At 44.4% G+C, this 19,963-nt stretch overlaps 1 protein-coding gene across 2 annotated transcripts in view; it reads left to right on the forward strand.

Moving 5' to 3' along the window:
• Nucleotides 1-19,963, forward strand: part of supt6h (SPT6 homolog, histone chaperone and transcription elongation factor) — a 96,597-nt gene that overhangs the window by 18,321 nt on the left and 58,313 nt on the right. For both annotated transcript variants that reach the window (XM_038814247.1, XM_038814245.1), the window contains exons 3-9: nt 6,441-6,611; nt 7,061-7,131; nt 12,971-13,163; nt 16,866-16,950; nt 17,395-17,671; nt 18,440-18,541; nt 19,669-19,785. In XM_038814247.1, coding sequence (XP_038670175.1) covers nt 6,441-6,611; nt 7,061-7,131; nt 12,971-13,163; nt 16,866-16,950; nt 17,395-17,671; nt 18,440-18,541; nt 19,669-19,785 — 1,016 coding nt within the window. The remainder of the gene's footprint in view (nt 1-6,440; nt 6,612-7,060; nt 7,132-12,970; nt 13,164-16,865; nt 16,951-17,394; nt 17,672-18,439; nt 18,542-19,668; nt 19,786-19,963) is intronic.

Here is a 19,963-nt window from a genome sequence, read left to right on the forward strand (position 1 = left end):
CCACCCCTCCCATCTGGTCCATGAATCCCCTCAGTACTTTGGCCGCCGCCGGTCTCCTACCCTTCCTTGAACTGGGCCGGTCCAGTGGGGGATCCAGCACTGTGTTAAAGTCTCCCCCCGTGATCAGGCCCCCTGCCTCCAGGTCCGGAATGCGGCCCAACAAGCGCCTCATGAAGCCAGCATCATCCCAATTTGGGGCATTTAAATTAACCAGCACCACCTTCTCCCTGCAGCCTACCCTTCACCATAATATATCTGCCCTCCTTGTCCGACACCACCTCAGCCGCCTCGAACGCCACCCTCTTCCCCACCAGAATGGCCACCCCCCGGTTCTTTGCGTCCAATCCTGAGTGAAAAACCTGCCCCACCCACCCTTTCCTCAGATGAACCTGGTCCGCCACCTTCAGGTGGGTCTCCTGGAGCATAGCCACGTCCGCCTTCACCCCCTTCAGATGAGAAAATACCCTAGTTCTCTTAACCGGCCCATTCAGCCCCCTCACGTTCCAGGTAATCAGCCGGATCAGAGGGCAACCCGCCCCCCTCCCCCGCCGGCTAGCCATAGCTTGTCGACTGCTCACCCCAGGCCAGCCCGCCCCGCCCAACCCGTTCCCCATGGCGATAACGCCTCTCCTCTACCCCCCTGGCCCACACCAGCTCCTTCCTGATCATTCCAGCAGCAACCTGGTACCCCCTGCTAGTACCCCTCCTAGCCGCGTCGCACCCTCCATAGTACTTCCGTGAGTCAGCTGACTTCTGCCAGCTCCGCCCCCCCTCTGCGCGGGAAACCAGAGGAAATCCCGCGTCTTCACACTGCCACACCCCACCCTTCTGACGCAGCTCCCCAAAATCCAGTTTCACCCCAGCCCCGTACAGAAGAGAACATATAAAATACAAACCCCCAACATTCCCCACATACCCCACACCCATACCCAACAAACAGACCCACCCGGAAACCGAGCAAAAAGAAAACCAGCATAAAAAACACACATATCAAAGTTAAAGAACATCAACAGCGAAAACAGCAACGGCCATAGTGTATGCCCAGGACCTAGTTCGAGTCCAGCTTCTCCGCCTGTACAAAGGGCCACGCCTCCTCCGGGGACTCGAAGTAGTGGTGCCGGTCCTTGTATGTCACCCACAGGCGCGCAGGCTGCAGCATTCCAAATCTGACCTGCTTGGCATGCAGCACCGCCTTCGTCCGGTTGAACCCGGCCCGCCGCTTAGCCACCTCCGCACTCCAGTCCTGGTAGATTCTCACTACCGAATTCCCCCACTTGCTGCTCCTCTCTTTCTTGGCCCAGCACAGCGCACACTCCCGGTCGCTGAATCGATGGAACCGCACCAGCACCGCCCTCGGGGGGTCATTTGCCTTAGGCCTCCTGGCCAGCACTCTGTGAGCTCCCTCAAGCTCCAGGGGCAAATGGAAGGACCCCGCCCCCATCAACGAGCTCAACATCGTGGTCACATACGCCGGGAGATCCGACCCCTCCAGCCCCTCCGCCAGGCCCAGGATCCTCAAATTCTTTCGCCTCGTGCAAACGTCCAGCTCCTCCAAGCGGTCTTGCCACTTTTTGTGAAGTGCCTCGTGCAACTTCACTTTCCCCACGAGGACCGCAGCCTCCTCCTCCCCCTCAGAGCGGCCTGCTGCTGCAACTCCCGAATGGACGCCTCCTGGGCCGCCTGGGTCCCAAGCAGCTTGTTGGTAGTCTCATTCAGGGAGTCCAGCAGCTCAGCCTTCAGCTCCGCAAAACAGCGCAGAAGAGAGGCCTGCTGCTCCTGCACCCACTTCCACCAGTCCTCGGGTGTTCCGCCGGCCGCCATTTTGTCTTTCTTCCCCCACTTTTCTTGGGGAGCTGCTGCAGCTTTTTCCTTTGCCCCACTCCGGGTGAGCACCATAAATTATGGGGAATGCTCCTCTAGACACCTTCCCCCACCAGGATTCGTCGAAACAGCGCCGTTTGGGGCCCTCGAATCGGCCCAAAAGTCCTTAAATAGCGGGAGCTGCCGAACGTGCGGCTTAGCTCCGCATCACCGCAACCGGAAGTCAGCCGGCAGCACCTAATTCTGACCAGTTATATTGCATACGGCTGGCCGCAGCACTAGGACTAGCAGAACCCCTTTAATACCTTGCTTTATCTTTAGCTAAATCCACTTGCACTCTCCCTTTCACAGTAACCTGCCGACTCTGATCGATATTACCTGGTGATATTTTAACTCCTTCTTGAGCAGCTTTTCTTGTTGTGTTATCCTCATTTAACTTGATGTAGATATGCCGGCATTGGACTGGGTGAGCACAGTAAGAAGTCTTACAACCCAGGTTGTAAGACTTCTTACTGTGCTTATTTAACTTGTCATCCCACAAAAGGCTGAAAACCTTTAGAATACCATAATAGAATACTGTTATCAGTGTGAAAACAAAGCAGTATTTCACTTCAAAAGCAAATTCTAAAAGCAAAATACTACAGGTACTGAAAATTTGGGGGAACAACACAAAATGCCAGAAGCACATTGATCTGGTAGCATCTGACAATGGAGAATTAATAGGCCTTATGCTTTGTCCGAACAGTAAGATGTTGCCGAGGTAGGATTGAATCATACAGTGCAGAAGGAGGCTATTCGGCCCATCGAGTCTGCACCTGCCCTTGGAAAGAGCACCCCACTTAAGCCCACACCTCCACCCTATCCCAGTAGCCCCACTCAATCCTTTTGGACACTAAGAGCAATTTACCATGGCCAATCCACCTAACCGGCACATCTTTGGACTGTGGAAGGAAACCGGAGCATGTAAGAGTTAATTACTAGTTAAATGGTTTTCTAGGCCATTTCAGAGGAGCATGTAAGAGTTAATTACATTGCTCTGGGTCTGGAGTCACATGTAGGCCAGACCAGGTAAGGATGGCAGATTTCTTTCCTTATAGGACATGAGTGAACCAGATGGGTTTTACAACATTCAATGATAATTTTAAGGTCACAATTGCTGAGAGAAAGTTCAGATTCCACATTAATTTTTTTTTTAATAAATGTTTTTTTATTCAGTTTTCATGTTTTATATTGAACAAATTACAAATTGTTAGAGAGAAAAAAGAACACGCAAAAATTAACATATATATTTACAGGTAAGCATCTTCGTAATAATAACTGTGGCCTCCCCCCTTTAGCCGGCATACATATTTTACATTCCCCAATATGGCCGAGGCACATGTTTATTGGCATTTATTTACAGTTTGGGTTTTGGGCCTTAGCTAGCCGTCAAACCCCCATATCGAACCCGTAGCCCCGATTCCCATCCATTTTCCCCCGATTCTTGGCCACCCGACTATTCTTCCTCTTCGTTGGCCACAAACAGGTCCCGGAACAATTGCATGAATGGCTCCTACGTTCTGTGGAAGCCGTCGTCCAACCCTCGGATGGCGAATTTGATTTTCTCCATTTGGAGCGATTCCGAGAGGTCGGACAGCCAGTCTGCAGCTCTGGGCGGTGCTGCTGACCGCCAGCCAAACAGGATTCTACGGCGGGCGATCAGGGAGGCAAAGGCAAGGGCGTCCGCCCTCCTCCCCAGGAATAGATCTGGCTGGTCTGAAACCCCGAAGACCGCCACTATCGGGCATGGCTCCACCCTCACCCCCACCACTTTGGACATAGCCTCGAAGAAGGCTGTCCAGTACTCCACAAGTCTGGGGCAAGACCAGAACATGTGGGCGTGGTTGGCCGGGCCTCTTTGGCACCGTTCACATCTGTCCTCCACCTCCGGGAAGAACCTGCTCATACGGTTTCTTGTTAAGTGGGCTCTATGTACCACTTTTAGTTGCGTCAGGCTGAGCCTTGCGCACGTGGAGGTGGAGTTGACCCTATGTAGTGCTTCGCTCCAGAGTCCCCACCCTATCTCCATCCCCAGGTCGTCCTCCCATTTCCTCCTTGTTGCGTCCAGTACGGTGTCGTCCCTTTCTACCAGTCGGTCATACAGGTCGCTACAGTTCCCTTTCTCTAGGATTCTTGCGTCCAGTAGGTCTTCCAGTAGTGTCTGTCGTGGCGGTTGTGGGTACGTCCTTGTCTCCTTTCGTAGGAAGTTTTTGAGCTGGAGGTACCGCAGCTCGTTCCCCCCAGCTAGCCAAAATTTCTCTGTCAGTTCGTCCAGTGTTGCGATCCTGTCATCCGTGTATAGGTCCCTGACTGTCAGTGTCCCCCCGTCCTGTCTCCACCTTTTGAAGGTGGCGTCAGTCAGTGCTGGTGTGAACCTATGGTTGTTGCAGATGGGAGCTTTGTCCGACATTTTGGTCAGGCCAAATTGCTGCCGCGGTTGGTTCCAGGATTGGAGGGTGGCTGTCACCACTGGGCTGCTGGAGTGTTTTTTGGGTAGGGATGGGAGTGCTGCCGTGGCGAGGGCCCGGAGGGAGGTCCCCATTCAGGAGGCCTCCTCTGCACGCACCCACTCGGCTTCTGGCTCCTGGATCCATCCCCTTACTCGCTCGGCTGTTGCCGCCCAGTGGTAGAATTGTAGATTCGGGAGAGCTAGCCCCCCCCCTGGATTTTGTTTTTTGTAGGACCTTCTTTGGGATCCTAGCATTTTTACCCCCCCCATACGAAAGATTCCACATTAATTAATTGAATTTAAATTACACCAGCTGGCATGGTGGAATTTTAACTCCGTGTCCTCAGTGTATTAGCCTGGATGTCTGGATTACTTCTCCAGCAATATTACCACTGTGTCACCATCCCAAATGGAAGGAGGTGAAAAGGCAGCGGTCCCATTTCCTGCATTTGTGCACGAGTGTGCTGGGAAATGGGGAGCAGGTGTTGGTGGTGATTAGAAATGCATCAGTTTGTCATGAAGTGAATAGTCTCTTAATGTTTGGAGTGGAGGAAAACATATGTTTGGTGAGGTGATGGAAATGGTAGAGGATGACCTGTTGAATGTGCAGGCTGTTGGGACAGTAGGTGAAGATGTTGTGCTCTGGGAATGAGGAAAAAAGGTGTGGGTGGAGTGCAGGAAATGCCAAGGGTCCTTTCTACCACATTGGGAGATGGGGATTGTCGACTGAGAAAAATAGACAACGTTGTGGAATCTCTCGTGAGGAAATTGGCATAGTCAGAGCAAACGCAAAGAAGTTAGTGGACAGTCAGTCCATCCCCAGAGGTGGAAATGGAGAAATCGAGAAAGGAAAGACTCCGAGAAGAACTAACGAAGGGGTGGAATGAGAAAAAAAGTTATTGAAATTTTGCAGCTCATAGCAAGAAAGGGAAGTGCCACGAATTCAAAGATTTGATGTATTGGAAAATGAGGTTAGCGAGGCAACATGGATCGGAATGAAACACAGAATGTTCAACGTATTCTTCAAAAAGACGAGCACAGATAGGACCTGTACAACAATGATCCTTCTAAACTCCGTGGGAGTGTGGTTGCACTTCAGCCTGGGGACAACTCTGCATCGTAGCAACTGTTCTCTTTCAGGTATGCATGGCTGCACAGCAATTTTAAAGTGACTGCAGTGCCACAAACGTGCTACACACAGTGAAAAAAAATGAGCTATTATTGGATCACAACACCATTTATTTGGAAGAAGTGATTGGATTTTAATTAAAAGTTATTCAGTATGGAGAAGGTAGTAATGAATGGAAAGGTAAGCCACTGTTCAAAGATGTGAAGGGATTGCAGGTGACCCTGTTGGGACTGAATGTGTAGTGGAACTGTATCCCCCAAATGTTCAGAGGAATGTTTTGGCCAGGAAATTGGAATTTGTTGATGTGGGGGTTCAGATCAGAAACATTATGGGCATTGTTCAGTAAGGACGGGAAAAAACTTGAGTCAGGGTGAGGAAAATAAGTTCTATGGGATAGGAAGAGACTGAAATAGTGGGCAGTGCTAATACAAACCTGCTGTCGTTCTTAGGGAGATGGTAGAAAAGGGGTCTGGGGTAAAATGAGGTTCAAGACTGAATGGGGTAGGTGGAGCAGGAGAGGGAGCATCTCCAAAGAAGATCTTTCACCCTCCAGAATGGGGAGATACTGCTGCAATACAACAACAGCCCCCCTTCCTTTTCAGCATGTTTATTACTGTTAGGGTCATACATGAAGATGGACAGGTGCAAGCTCAGAGAGAGACCAGTTTGTGTGAAGGAAATTGTGTTAATGGCACAAACAATGCCATTGTCAATAGCAAGACTGGGGGTGGGGTTGGAAGGAAGATGGGTGGAGAGGCTGCTGGTGGTTGAGATGGAACAGGAATCTTGAAGGCGGGAGAAAATGTCCCCTGTGCGGGAAACCTACTTGGGCCAAAACAAATGGGCATGGAGGTGAATCCGGCAGACAAAGAGCTCGTCATTGTGTCAAACTCAAAAGTATTCTGTTGATGTATTACTATTGATGTATTTCTAGCTCCAGATTTAGGAGCTCGAAATTTAAACTTAATTTCCAGATATTTATTTTTGTGTTTATCCCAACAGAGGAAGAAGAGGAGGATGAAAATGCAGATGACCAGGATGAGCAGGGCAATTTAAAGGACTTCATTAATGATGATGTAGAAGATGATGATGAAGAGGAGGAGGAGGATGATGATGGAGCCAGTGAAGGTTCTGGAGGTTCAGATCCTATCGCAAAGAAGAGAAAACGTAAAAGTCAGTTTTAAATCAATTTATTTTTCTATGTTAGAAATTCAGAGAACGCAAGTCTAAAACATTAATATTTTTCGTTCTTGTTAATTCTTGCACCATATTTGCTTGACTCACATAATTTATACCATGTTTTGTAATATTTTAAGTGGAGAAGATTTTTTTAAAAACAGGAAGTGCTCCTTTGGAGAATGTCTGCAAATATTGTAGTCTAGAAGTTCTTGATCATGTGACTATTTTAGTGGAAGTAGGAAACAAAAATAATCAGTATTCTTGGGATCTTCGGGGATGTAATATACTAATATGTGGAAGAAGACTGATAAATTATTTAAGTAAATACTTGAATATTCTGATGAAATTACTTTTTAAAATACAATCTTAATGAATCGTCTCTAAAATATTATGTTTCTATGTCCATGACATGATGTCAATAATTGTTTTCTCACTTTGTACAGCATATGATGACAGGCTGGAAGATGATGATTTTGACCTACTTGAGGAAAACTTGGGTGTCAAAGTCAAAAGGGTAACGCTACTTCTTTTGGTTTAACTGAAAATTATTTGGTAATTCAGAACTCAATATTTAATTAAAAATCATTAAATTTCTTGGGTAGTGGAAAACTGCTATTAATGTTGAAGTACTGCAAATGTTCAAAATATATTAATGTTAAGCAAGCATTGCCTCTGGTTTTGAACAAAACATTAAGATGCACTTTTGAATTTCCTTCATCGTGTATATTTGAAATTAATATTTTTCCTTAACTTGGATTTCAGTTAGAAAAGAGCATTTTGAACTATGCAACATTCGTGTTGGTGAGCCATTGGTAGTCACAGGTCTGTCACTATTATCCCATAAATATATTTTTTAATAAATTTAAAGTACCCAATTCATTTTTTCCAATTAAGGGGCAGTTTAGCGTGGCCAATCCACCTACCCTGCGCATCTCTGGGTGTGGTGGCGAAACCCACGCAAACATGGAGATAATGTACAAACTCCACACAGACAGTGACCCAGAGCCGAGATCGAACCTGGGACCTCAGCGCCGTGAGGCGGCAGTGCTAACCACTGTGCCGCCATGCTGCCCCACCTTCCCATAAATATATTGATGACCATGGTGCTAAATGAAACAACTTTTCAGCACAATTGACATGAGGTTACCTCACTTTAGGACCTTTAGAAGCACTTGAAAAAGCAACACCCAAAAATTCTTAATGCCTGATTTGTTTTTTACTGCAAACCTGCATAGGGTAAATGCCAGGGTTTTGATTTGTTAAATGCAACCAGTCAAATTTTAAAGGAATTAAATAAAATCTTGAGAGGGAAGCTGTACCTAAATCTCTAATTGCAATGTGCCTGATGAACCCAAAGTAACCAGGATATTTCAATAAAGCTTTAACATAAATTCTGTAGAAATTCCATTCAATTATTTATGGCTAATTTGGTCACAAAGCTCACTTGGCCTTGCTGTTATACTCTCTCCTCTACATCTATCTATCTGTTGTCAGTCTTTTTCATTTAGCCATTCCCTTGTCCAGCCCCAGCTCAGTTTTGGGCTTTCTATGCAGACGTCTCTCGCTTGGAAATGTTGTATCAGCTTTTGCGCATTCGTTAGTCACATTGCCATAGTTAGCCTACCCACTGCATTTCTTGTGCTAAGATACATTTTCAGAAGAAAAATGGTAGTTACCGTTAAGATAGTTTTACCCTAAACTGAATGACCAAATTGTACGCAGCGGCTTTCCTCTGGCAATTTAATCTATACTTTGGAATTTTACACATAAATCAAATTGTTTCAGAGGACAAATTGTAAATTTATATTGTGAGAGTGTAGGATGATTACATATGAAAATGATTGGCAGGAAAATACCATTTGGCACATCAAGCTTGCCCCACACAGTTGTGATGTCTAAAGCTTCAGGATTAGACATCCGGCTACCCACCAATAGGTATGCAATCTCCTGAGACAGTCAAAAAGTATGATGGAAAGATAATGGTGGGAGGTTAATTCTGGGACATATCTTATCAGTCCCCTTACAGCTAAAGTGCTTAAAAGCTAGATTAGGAGATTGCATTGACTTGTATTATCCAGTTCTTTGATAAAGGAATGGAGAGGAATGAGGGCAGCGTAGTTGATGTGCATTTAGACTTCCAAAACGTGTTTGACAAAGCATCATATAACAGACGTGTTAACAAAATTTAAAGCCGATGAGATTAAAACGACAGTGTGGATACAGAATTGGCACCGAATTAGCTACAGGACACAAGCAGACAGTAGTAGTGAATGGCTTGTTTATATCAGGAGTGGAAAGAGGTATAGTGTGATATTCCCCAGCGATTGATATGAAAACCACTGCTCTTTTTGATTTGGATGACTGATCTAACCTTGGGTAAACAGGGCATAATTTCACAGTCTGCAGAGATGTTAAACTCTGCAATATAACTAACAACAGGGACATTAATGTCTGTAAGTAAAAGGAGGACATAGGCATACTGGTGAAATGGACTGCATTGACCCTCTGAAAGCACATTCTACCTAGGCCACATATTACCCACATATTGATCACTAGGCTCACTCCCACGCCCTATCCCCACTACCCGCGAATTGATCATGACACAGGGGCAATTTAGTACGTCCAGTCCACCTAACCCTGCACATCTCTGGACTGTGGGAGGAAACTGGAGCACCCAGAGTAACCATACCTAGATAAGGAGAGATGAAAACTCTGCACAGTGACCCAAGGCCGGAATCAAACCCGCGCCCCTGGTGCTGTGAGGCAGCAGTGTTAGCCACTGTGCCACCATGCCATTGTGTGAAACTACGACTGTACGGGATAGGATAGATTCAAAACCGATCTAGCAACTTGAAACCAGCGATCTTTGATGTTTTGTTTTGTGGCTTGTCAGCAGCAACAGGATTTTATTTCACAATTTGTCACCACGTCACCTAGAATATTCCTCACTACCGTCCCTTCAATACAGGGGACCAACCTTGGTTCCATGTAGGATATAGAGGAACATTCCAGGAGCAAACCGCAGTGTAATTAAAAATGTGGTGCCAACCTAGTGAAGTTGCAATAGAGAGTTGCATGCATGCTATGTAGACATCAAAGTGATTTGGCACCCAGCAGATCAGATCAAAGCTCTGCAGTCCAGCCACACACAGTTGTGAATGGTGCTAGATACTTAAACAATTATTGGGAAGCGGATTTCACAAGCATCCTCATCCAAAATGAGCCAGCAGCTGAGTGCAAAAGACAAGGCTGAAGTAGTTGCAACCGTCTTTAGCCGGTATGTCAAGAGGCTGATCCATCACGACTGCCTCCTGAGGCCCAAATCGCAGAAACCAGTCGTCAGTTTACTCCATATGATACCAAGGAATGGCTGAGGTGCTATTCTGGATGCCACAAAGGCCAAAAATATCCTGGCTGTGTTGCTAAAGACTTCTAATCCAGAGCTAGCTCCACCTCTAGTCAAGCTGTTCTAGTAAAGTTGAAGCACTGGCATCTACCTAACAAAGTGGAATACCACCTGGGTATGCTATATCCACAAAGAACGGTGCAAATTCAATACAGCCAATTACCACCCCATGAGTCCACTTGTAATTAGCAGCAACTTTATAGAAGTTGTTGTCAACAATGCTAATAAGTGGCAATCTCTCACCAGTAACCTACTCACTGATCCTCAATTTGAGCTTTGCCAGGACCATTCAGCTGCAGACATCATTACAGCCTTGGTTCAAACATCATCAAAATTCTAGAATTACAGATGTGAGATGAAGGTGCCTGCCCTTAGGTAGCATTTGACTGTGTGTGACATCAAGGAGCCCCAATAAAGCTGAAGCCAATGGTAATCGGGGCAAAGCTCTCCACTGGCTGGAGTCATACCCAGCACAAACTAAGATGGTTGTGGTTGTTGGAGGCCAATCATCTTGGCTGCAGGCCATCACTGCAGGAGCCCTTAGAGACGTGTACAATACACAATCATCTTCAACTGTTCAGCAATGACCAACCCTCCAACATCAAATCCCAGTCACAATTCTTCAGTAAAAGAAACAGCTTATGCCACATGCAGCAACACCTGAACAATATTGGGCTGCTAAGTGGCAGTAGCATTCACTCCACACAAATGCCAGAAATGATAACCTCAAACAAGACCAAATCGAATACCCACCCTTTGACATTCAACAGCGTTACCATCACTGAGTCCCCACTATCACTATGCTGTGGGGAGTTACCATTGACCAGAAACTTAACAGGACCAGACATAAACACAGGCTGGAAGTGTAGGTCAGATGCTGGGTATTTGTTGAATGACTTAAGCCGATTCCTCACAACCCTTCCAGTATCTACAAGGACCAAGTCAGGCGTATAATGGAATGCTCTATATTTAGTGGGGGAAGTGCAACTCCAAAAACACCGGAACCGCAACACCAAAGCAACATGCTTGATTGGCATCATGTTGACCCTTTTAATTATTCCTTCTGGCACTAGTGCACAGTGTGCAGTGTACATCATTTCCAAGTTGCACTTCACAGCAACCCACCAAGGGTTTTTCAACAGCACCGCCAAAAGCTGCAAGCTCTTATCACCTGGAAGAGCAAGGGCAGCAGGTGGGTGGAAACAGCACTACCTGCACTTTCTCCTCCAAGTTGCAAACCAACCTGACTTGGAAATATATCATTCTTCCTTCACCTCGGTCAAAACCCTAGAACCAACTACCCAACAGTACTTTGACCAGAGACAATTTAAGAAAAAATAGTGAAAGAGTAAGGCAAGGCAATATAGACTAAATAACATTTTAAAAGCGATGAAGGAACAGAGACACTTGGAGGTGTGTATACACATCTTTGTCGACAGCAGCACATGACGAAAAGGCTGTTTAAAAATGTATATGGAATCCTTGACTTTGTTAATAGAGGAATAGAATATAATAGCAAGAAAGTTCTGCTGTACCTTTATGAAATGCTGATTAGGCTTCAGCTGGAGTATTATTTTCAATCCTGGGCATTTCACTTTAGGAAGGATGTCAATGCCTCCGAATGTGCAGAAACATTTTACTAGTATGGTACTGGGAAGGAATACTAGAGGTACTTCAAATATCACAGAAGCTGAGGTTAATTTACTTAGAGCTGAGAAGGTTAACGGGAGATTTGTTAAATCCACAATGAAATGTTTTAATAGAGCAAATAAGGAGAAAATTTCCATTGGTGGAAGGGACGGTGGCACAGTGGTTAGCACTGCTGTTTCAGCACCAGGGAACCAGGTTTGATTCCGACCTTGTGTCACTGTGGAGTTTGCATTCTTCCTGTGTTTGCGTGGGTTTCCTCTGGGTGCTCTGGTTTCCTCCCACAGTCCAAAGATCTGCAGATTAGGTGGTTTGCTCGTGTTTTTTCTAATTTGTTCATGGGACGTGGGCGCCGCATGCTGTGCCAGCATGTATTGCCCATCCCTAATTGCCCTTGAGGGGGCAATTAAGAGTCAATGACATTGCTGTGGGTCTGGAGTCACATGTAGGTCAGACTAGTTAAGGATAGCAGATTTCCTTCCCAAAAGGACACGCTTGAACCAGGTGACAATCTGGTCATCATTAGACTTTTTATTCCAGATATTTTATTGAGGTAATATTCCATCACCTGCCGTGGTGGGGACCCCAGATCATTACGCTGGGTCTTGGATTTCGAGCCCAGCGACAATATCTCTATGCCACCATCTCCTTTAGTGTTCAAAGGTTAGACGGGGATAAGGCAGGGGCGTGAGCATAAATGGGGTGCTCTTTCGGCGGGTCGGTGCAGGCTCAATGGGCTGAATGGCCTCATTCTGCACTTGAGGGATTCTATGATTCTTCTATGGTTGATTACTATGTCTGATGTGTACTGCCTCAAAAGGGACTTGGATTAATACTTGAGAGAAAGAGGTTCAGTGGCAGCGTCTGAACAGTAACTATTTATGGTAGAACACAACTATGTACAAATGTACACAACTATGCACAAATGTTCCCGTACCAGCCTCCCTGAACAGGCGCCAGAATGTGGCATCTAGAGGCTTTTCACAGTAACTTCATTTGAAGCCTACTTGTGACAATAAGCGATTTTCACAAGACAGTAGGCTTCTTCAGTCCAAACCATGAGCCAGACTGCTACCAATCAGACTGCTACCAGCCATCTGACCCCCTTTACATCATCATGTGGGTGGCACGGTTTCCCTAGTCTCACGTTAACCCTTTCAGTCCTGAACACTCACACCGCAGTGAATACATTCAAACAACTTCCAACTGACTGCTCTTTTGCAGCCTGCCTCTGAAGTATTGAATTGTTCTGTAGTTGCTCAATTTCAAAGGTTAAAAATTAATTCTCTTGATTTCGTAGCAAAAGTTCAGGCGTGTGAAAAAGGTATCTGACGACGAAGATGAGGAGGAAGAAGAAACTACCAAGAAAGGACATGAAAAAGAGGCTATTGCTGATGAGCTTTTTCCAGAATATGATGGGGAAGAAGGAGAGCAGGTTGAAGCGCCTGTGGTAGCTCCTGAGGAAGAGGAGGAGGAGGAAGAGGAGGAGTCCGGTATGTTGGACCTACCAGAATTATGACATAGTTCAGACATTAAGAACGGAAGCTTGTTGGTACAAGAGATTGAACAAAAGATTCACATTTCTTGTATTAATCATGGAACTCTCAAAGAGCAAAATTACATACTTATTTTTTGCAATCATGAATGTCTTGTACCTCAATACAGTTGAGGTTGACTCATTTTTTGGTTTATTCTATATGAGATTTTTAAAAACCCAGAAAAGACATGGCATCAATACTGTGAAATTAGGGAGTCCTAAATCTCAGAGGCTGCATAAAGCTTGTACAAATTCAAAAATTACTGCCGTCCACACATTAAATGCTGCACCTCATACACTACCGAAGTAGACATTGAATTCAAATGGAGTTTGGGCTTAATTTGGAGTCCATTTACGATTTGGTTCAGAAAATACACTTCTTTGTTCAATTTTAGATACTTTAGTTTCAAAAGGGCAAAGATGTCTGCCTCTGAGTCTAATAGTTGTACGTTTCGAGTTGTACTCCAGAGACTTTATTTATAACTTTTTCGGAGTTACAAAGTCAGGGCTCAGACTGTGGACGGGGCGAACCCCTAATCCAGCTCCTTGCCTGCTCCAAAACCAATTCAAAATCAAATTGAATCCAATTCATGGGCCCCACAAGAGAGACATACCAAATTTACACGTACATAAAAAGCAAGAAGTTAGCCAGGGAAAGGGTTGGCCCACTGAAGGACAGGGGAGGGAATCTGTGTGGAGCCAGAGGAAATGGGCGAGGTACTAAATGAATACTTTGCATCAGTAGTCACTAAAGAAAAGGAATTGTTGGATATTGAGTCTGGAGAAGGGTGTGTAGATAGCCTGGGTCGCATTGAGATCCAAAAAGACGATGTGTTGGGCATCTTGAAAAATATTACTGTAGATAAGTCCCCAGAGCCTGATGGGATCTTCTCCAGAATACTGAAAGAGGCTAGAGAGGAAATAGCTGAGGCCTTGACAGAAATCTTTGGATCCTCACTGTCTTCAGGTGATGGCCCGGAGGACTGGAGAATAGCCAATGTTGTTCCTTTGTTTAAGAAGGGTAGCAAGGATAATCCAGGGTACTACAGACCGGTGAGCCTTACATCAGTGGTAGGGAAATTACTGGAGAGAATTCTTCGAGCTAGGATCTACTCCCATTTGGAAGCAAGTGGACGTATTAGCGAGAGGCAGCACGGTTTTGTGAAGGGTAGGTCGTGTCTCACTACCGTGATAGAGTTTTTCAAGGAGGTCACAAAAATGATTGAGGCAGGTAGGGCAGTGGATGTTGTCTATATGGACTTCAGTAAGGCCTTTGACAAGGTCCCCCATGGCAGACTGGTGCAAAAGGTGACGTCGCATGGGATCGGGTGAGCTGGCAAAATGGATACAGAACTGGCTAGGTCAAGAAGGCAGAGAGTAGGAATGGAAGGGTGCTTTTCTGATTGAAGGGCTGTGACTAGTGGTGTTCTGCAGGGATCAGTGCTGGGACCTTTGCTGTTCGTAGTATATATAAATGATTTGGAGGAAATTGTAACTGGTCTGATTAGTAAGTTTGCAGACGACACAAAGGTTGGTGGAATTGCAGATAGCGATGAGGACTGTCAGGATACAGCAAGATTTAGATCGTTTGGAGACTTCGGCGGAGAGATGGCAGATGGAGTTTAATCCGGACAAATGTGAGGTAATGCATTTTGGAAGATCTAATACAGGTAGGGAATATACAGTGAATGGTAGAACCCTCAAGAGTACTGACAGAGAGATCTAGGTGTACAGGTCCAAAGGCTACTGAAAGGCGCAACACAGGTGGAGAAGGTAGTCAAGAAGGCATACGACATGCTTGCCTTCATTGGCCAGAGCATTGAGTATAAAAATTGGCAAGTCATGTTGCAGCTGTATAGAACCTTAGTTAGGCCATACTTGGAGTATAGTGTTCAATTCTGGTCGCCACACTGCCAGAAGGATGTGGAGGCTTTAGAGAGGGTGCAGAAGAGATTTACCAGCATGTTGCCTGGTATGGAGGGCATTAGCTAGGAGGAGCGGTTGAATAAACTCGGTTTGTTCTCACTGGAATGACGGAGGTTGAGGGGTGACCTACAGAGGTCTACAAAATTGAGGGGCATAGACAGGGTGGATAGTCAGAGGCGTTTTCCCAGGGTAGAGGGGTCAATTACTAGGGGGCATAAGTTTAAGGTGTGAGGGGCAAGGTTTAGAGAAGTACGAGGCAAGTTTTTCACACACAGGGTAGTGGGTGCCTGGAACTCGCTGCCGGAGGAGGTGGTGGAAGCAGGAATGATAGTGACGTTTAAGGGGCATCTTGAAAAATACATGAATAGGATGGGAATAGAGGGATACAAACCCTGGAAGTGGAGAAGACTTTAGTTTAGACGGGCAGCATGGTCGGTGCCGGCTTGGAGGGCCAACGGGTCTGTTCCTGTGCTGTACTTTTCTTTGTTCTTTTATATGAGCCAAAAGGCAGAGCACATACTACGTTTTATCTTGGCCAAAAGGCCAAAAAGCGATCTACTCCAGAGACTTGAGCACACAACCTAGGCCGACATCCTCAGTGGAGTACTAAGTACTACACTGTTAGAGGTAACAGAACAGGGCATCAATCCAATGCCATGCCTGCCAGGATGTGTTAATATTTGCCGGTTACTGAGGGGGAGCTGATTGTCAGTGATTGACCCAGCTCCTGAGAATCTGCTCTGCATGAGGGCTGTGTTATTTCATGAGTCTGTCATTGGGTTTTAGCTGGACCTTGATCAGATTTAGCATTTTTCCTTTATTTCCATGGCACAGATTTTGCAGTTGTTGCTGTTCCTGAGTGACAGACACAGGCAGGAGGTTTGTAATTTGCATAATGGAGCCTCAGTCCACCCAAAGTGAGACATTGCAATTAGTGTGTGGTACAGAAGAGACTTTATTCTGCTTCATGTAGTTAAATACATAAGGGAAAGAAGGCTTGACAAAACAAGCTGAGGATTTACCTCACGGTCTCTTTAAAATTTTGAAGGGGCATATTATGGCCGAGATTAGAGGGGTCATAAATATATAATAGTCACCAATTAGTCCAGTCAAGAATTTAGGAGAAACCTCTTTACCCAGAAAGTGGAATTTTCTACTAAAGAGTAGATGAAGTGAATAGTTTAGATGCATTTAAAGGGAAGCTTCATAAACACACACAACTGTATTGATAGGGTTAAATGAAATAAGGTGGGAGGAAGCTCATGTGAAGCATAAATACTGGCATTGACCACTGGTGTTAAATGAGCTGTCTATGTAAAATTTCTACGTACTGAAGTTGCGTTTCCAAAACCAACAGAAAAGAAAATGACTGAGCTTTCTTTGTCACAGTTTTCCACCGCGACTCCTCCCCCCCCCCCCCCCCCCACCCCAAATTTTCCTACTGCTTCTCTATGTACCAACAAAATATACTATTATAATTGTTTCCCAATCACTAATTAGGTGCTGTTAATCATGTAATCTCTCTTATTCATCTTAAGTCTTGTTGCATGGCATTTTTGGTCTTTACATAGACATGAAACATGGTTGTTGTGTTGTCACTGACAGAAAGCTGGAACCACACCTTGAAGTATATCAGACTGTCAGACTGTTATCCTCATAAACAAAACCTGTGATACATTAAAAGAGAAATAGACAAATTAATACTTTTGAGCTGATTTTGCATTTAATACAGATATTGATGATTTCATTGTTGATGATGATGGACAGCCAATCAAAAAACCAAAATGGAAGAGAAAGTTCCCAGGGTACACAGACGCGTAAGTAATGTCCTATACAGATAATAAACTACAAACCATACAGCATTCACGACTGTGTTATAAAGACCACCGAGTAACTAACTCCAGGAAAATTGCTATAAGTTTTAATTCCTGTTGGGGATGTTTAAACACCAACAAGAACCTTTCCTCTGCTGCACACAGATCTTACAAAAAATGTCATGGGAAATGAGTACTTTTATTCAAAAGCCGCAAAGGTTTTTTGAACCTGGCACTATTTCAAATTAAATCCTGCATAATTTGCTCATTATTAGTATACATAAGAACTTTAGCTGCTGTTGAAATGTAATCTCGACAGATCACCTTTAAACCTTGTTGCATGGAGTTTTGTGTAGATTTGGACCCGTGTTCCAAACTGAGTGTGATGGAATTGTTTTACCCAGTGGAATTCTGTCTAAACGCAATGCGTTTTAATTTTTATTGCAGTGCTCTTCAAGAAGCTCAGGAGATCTTTGGAGTAGATTTTGATTATGATGAGTTTGAAAAATATAATGAGTATGATGAGGAACTGGAGGATGAATATGAGTTTGAAGATGAAGAATTGGGAGAAGGTGAAACAAGGGTTCGCCCAAAGAAAACCACCAAAAAGCGTGTCAGCCGCCGCAGCATCTTTGAGATCTATGAACCCAGTGAGCTGGAGAGCAGTCACCTCACAGATCAGGACAATGAGATTAGAATTACAGATATGCCGGAAAGATTCCAGGTTAGTGCAACGTTTCGAAGGAAAGGAACTATGTGCTTTCTCGTTTGGGGGTTTTGGAAAAGGAAAACATTTCAAGTTTCATAAATCTGTTATTCTGGTTGATTTCTTCTGAAACAGATGAACCGTACAGTACAATGTATCTGTGCTCCTCGTTACTATTGTGAGCACATGGGCTAACACTGTAACTTTCAATTAACTTTTATTATATCTTGTCCGTTTTGGATAGTAGCCCAGTTCAGAATCATTCAGTTTGACTGGGGAGTGAAAAGTGAGTTACAAATGCATTGGTTTGCTTGCTTGATAAATAAGGAAAAACTTGGTTCAATTATTATTTTATTATTAAAATTGCACTTTAAAACACTCATACATTATAAACCTGTAGTGTTCAGTTTAAGCATTGAATACATTTACTTGACTTGCTAACATTGCAATAGAATGCTGTAACTGCTAATTCTAAACCACATGCAGCACAAAATGTTGATCCTTTTACATCATTAATCATCCATTGGGTTATGTATGCTTGTTCTTCCAAAGTATGTTGTATTTTCTCGAAATTAATATCTGGTAATTTTCTAATTTGACATCCTTAAAAATTCACAAATACTTAATAGGTTGTAAATTTATTAGTGTGATTTTCTTGATTTTCCATTCTATGGATAGCAACTTATGCTACTATTCTGATCCTAATATTTAATGGAATATTTGTTGCGGGTTAATGCAATCAAGTACAGTAATGCTTAAATCAGCTTGATTAAATTATTTCAATAGCTTCGTGGCATTCCAGTCAAACCTGCTGAGGATGATGAGCTGGAGGAAGAGGCTGAGTGGATTTACAGAAACGGTTTCTCAACGCCCACTATTTCTTTACAGGTTAGTGTCCAGGTCCATTTTCCAAGTATTCAAATAACATTTCCTTGTACATGTTTTAAAATATGTAACGGTATGACTAGCAAATGATAGTTAATACGCCGTGTGGGAATTTTCTTTATTAGGTATGCCATTGCTAAGATTTTTGCTTGGGCATCACATAGGTTTTGGCTGGTTGCATGACCATCTTCCTCAGCTCAAAATACAATGAAGTGAGATACATACCTAATATTAGCATTCCAGTGGAACAAAGAAAAGGATTCCCAGGAACAGCAAGGAGGAAATTGCAGTAGAGATCCTTTTATTCCGATCTCGCAAGTGCAGTGCCTACTCACAATGTTGAGAGGAATTCCAAATGGAGGAACTCGTCCTGAGCTGCAACAGAGCACTTATGCTTCACTTCCATAAGTCAGCTTTCAGTGTGCCTAAATTAAATGATGCTCCAGTGAATAGACCAGGACTTCTGCAAGGTTCAAGAAACACCCTGAGGATTCTTGGAAGCAACCAACATTTAAAATACCTGTTTCCCTCACAATCTTTGGGCCTTGTGGTCTTTTTTTTGGCTGCTACTATTCCGTAACAGTTTCAAGACCACAATGCCAAAGACCTGCATCTATCCTCTTATTCACAATCCTTACCCCCACCCAATGCAAAGCCAAACTGTTGATAGGGTGTTGCAATGGAAGAGGGTGTGGCAATGGAAGAACCTGTATCAGTGGCCACCTGGATCATGTAGAAAGTTTAGGCCGATTCTGACTCGGAGAAGTGCAGTGTACTTTCCGTATTTCATGCCAGCCTAGCACCTGGCAAGTGACACAAGAGAAAAACAAAGCGTAAAAATGTCCTGAGATAGGTCCTGTGGGGTTCAGAATGCTTTTTCTGGTACTTTTTCTCTACCCGCACCTCCCAATTCAGCTATACATTGCCTTTGAAGAAACGATGATGATAAATGTGATTCAGAAGTGTTTCTTTAATTTAATAGTTAATGAAGAATTAATCTGGATCTTGCATGTTTCTCAGATCAACTTTTTAAACAAATTTTAGAAGTATTGCTTTTGAAAGGTTTTGTCAAATGAGCATCATTTATTTTTGGGAGCTCTTGTTGCCAAAACATCTGTTTACTACCATAGGAGAGCTCAGAGTACCTGGAGCGTGGCCAGGGTGTCAGCAACTTCAGCCGAAAAGGTCCCGCTACTATCCAGAAGATAAAAGAAGCGCTCAATTTTATGAGAAACCAGCACTTTGAGGTACAATAACCAAAATTAAGAAATTACTGAGAAAATTTGCATTAACACCAGTTTTAAAAAGATATTTTACTGATACCAAATGTGCAGTTTAGGTGGATTGGCCATGCTAAGTGGGGTTACGGGGATAGAGTGGGGATGTGGGCCTGGATAGGGTGCTCTTTCGGAGGGTCAGTGCAGA

Source organism: Scyliorhinus canicula, chromosome 12 (genome assembly GCF_902713615.1).
Source record: "Scyliorhinus canicula chromosome 12, sScyCan1.1, whole genome shotgun sequence".
Taxonomy (NCBI): domain Eukaryota; kingdom Metazoa; phylum Chordata; class Chondrichthyes; order Carcharhiniformes; family Scyliorhinidae; genus Scyliorhinus; species Scyliorhinus canicula.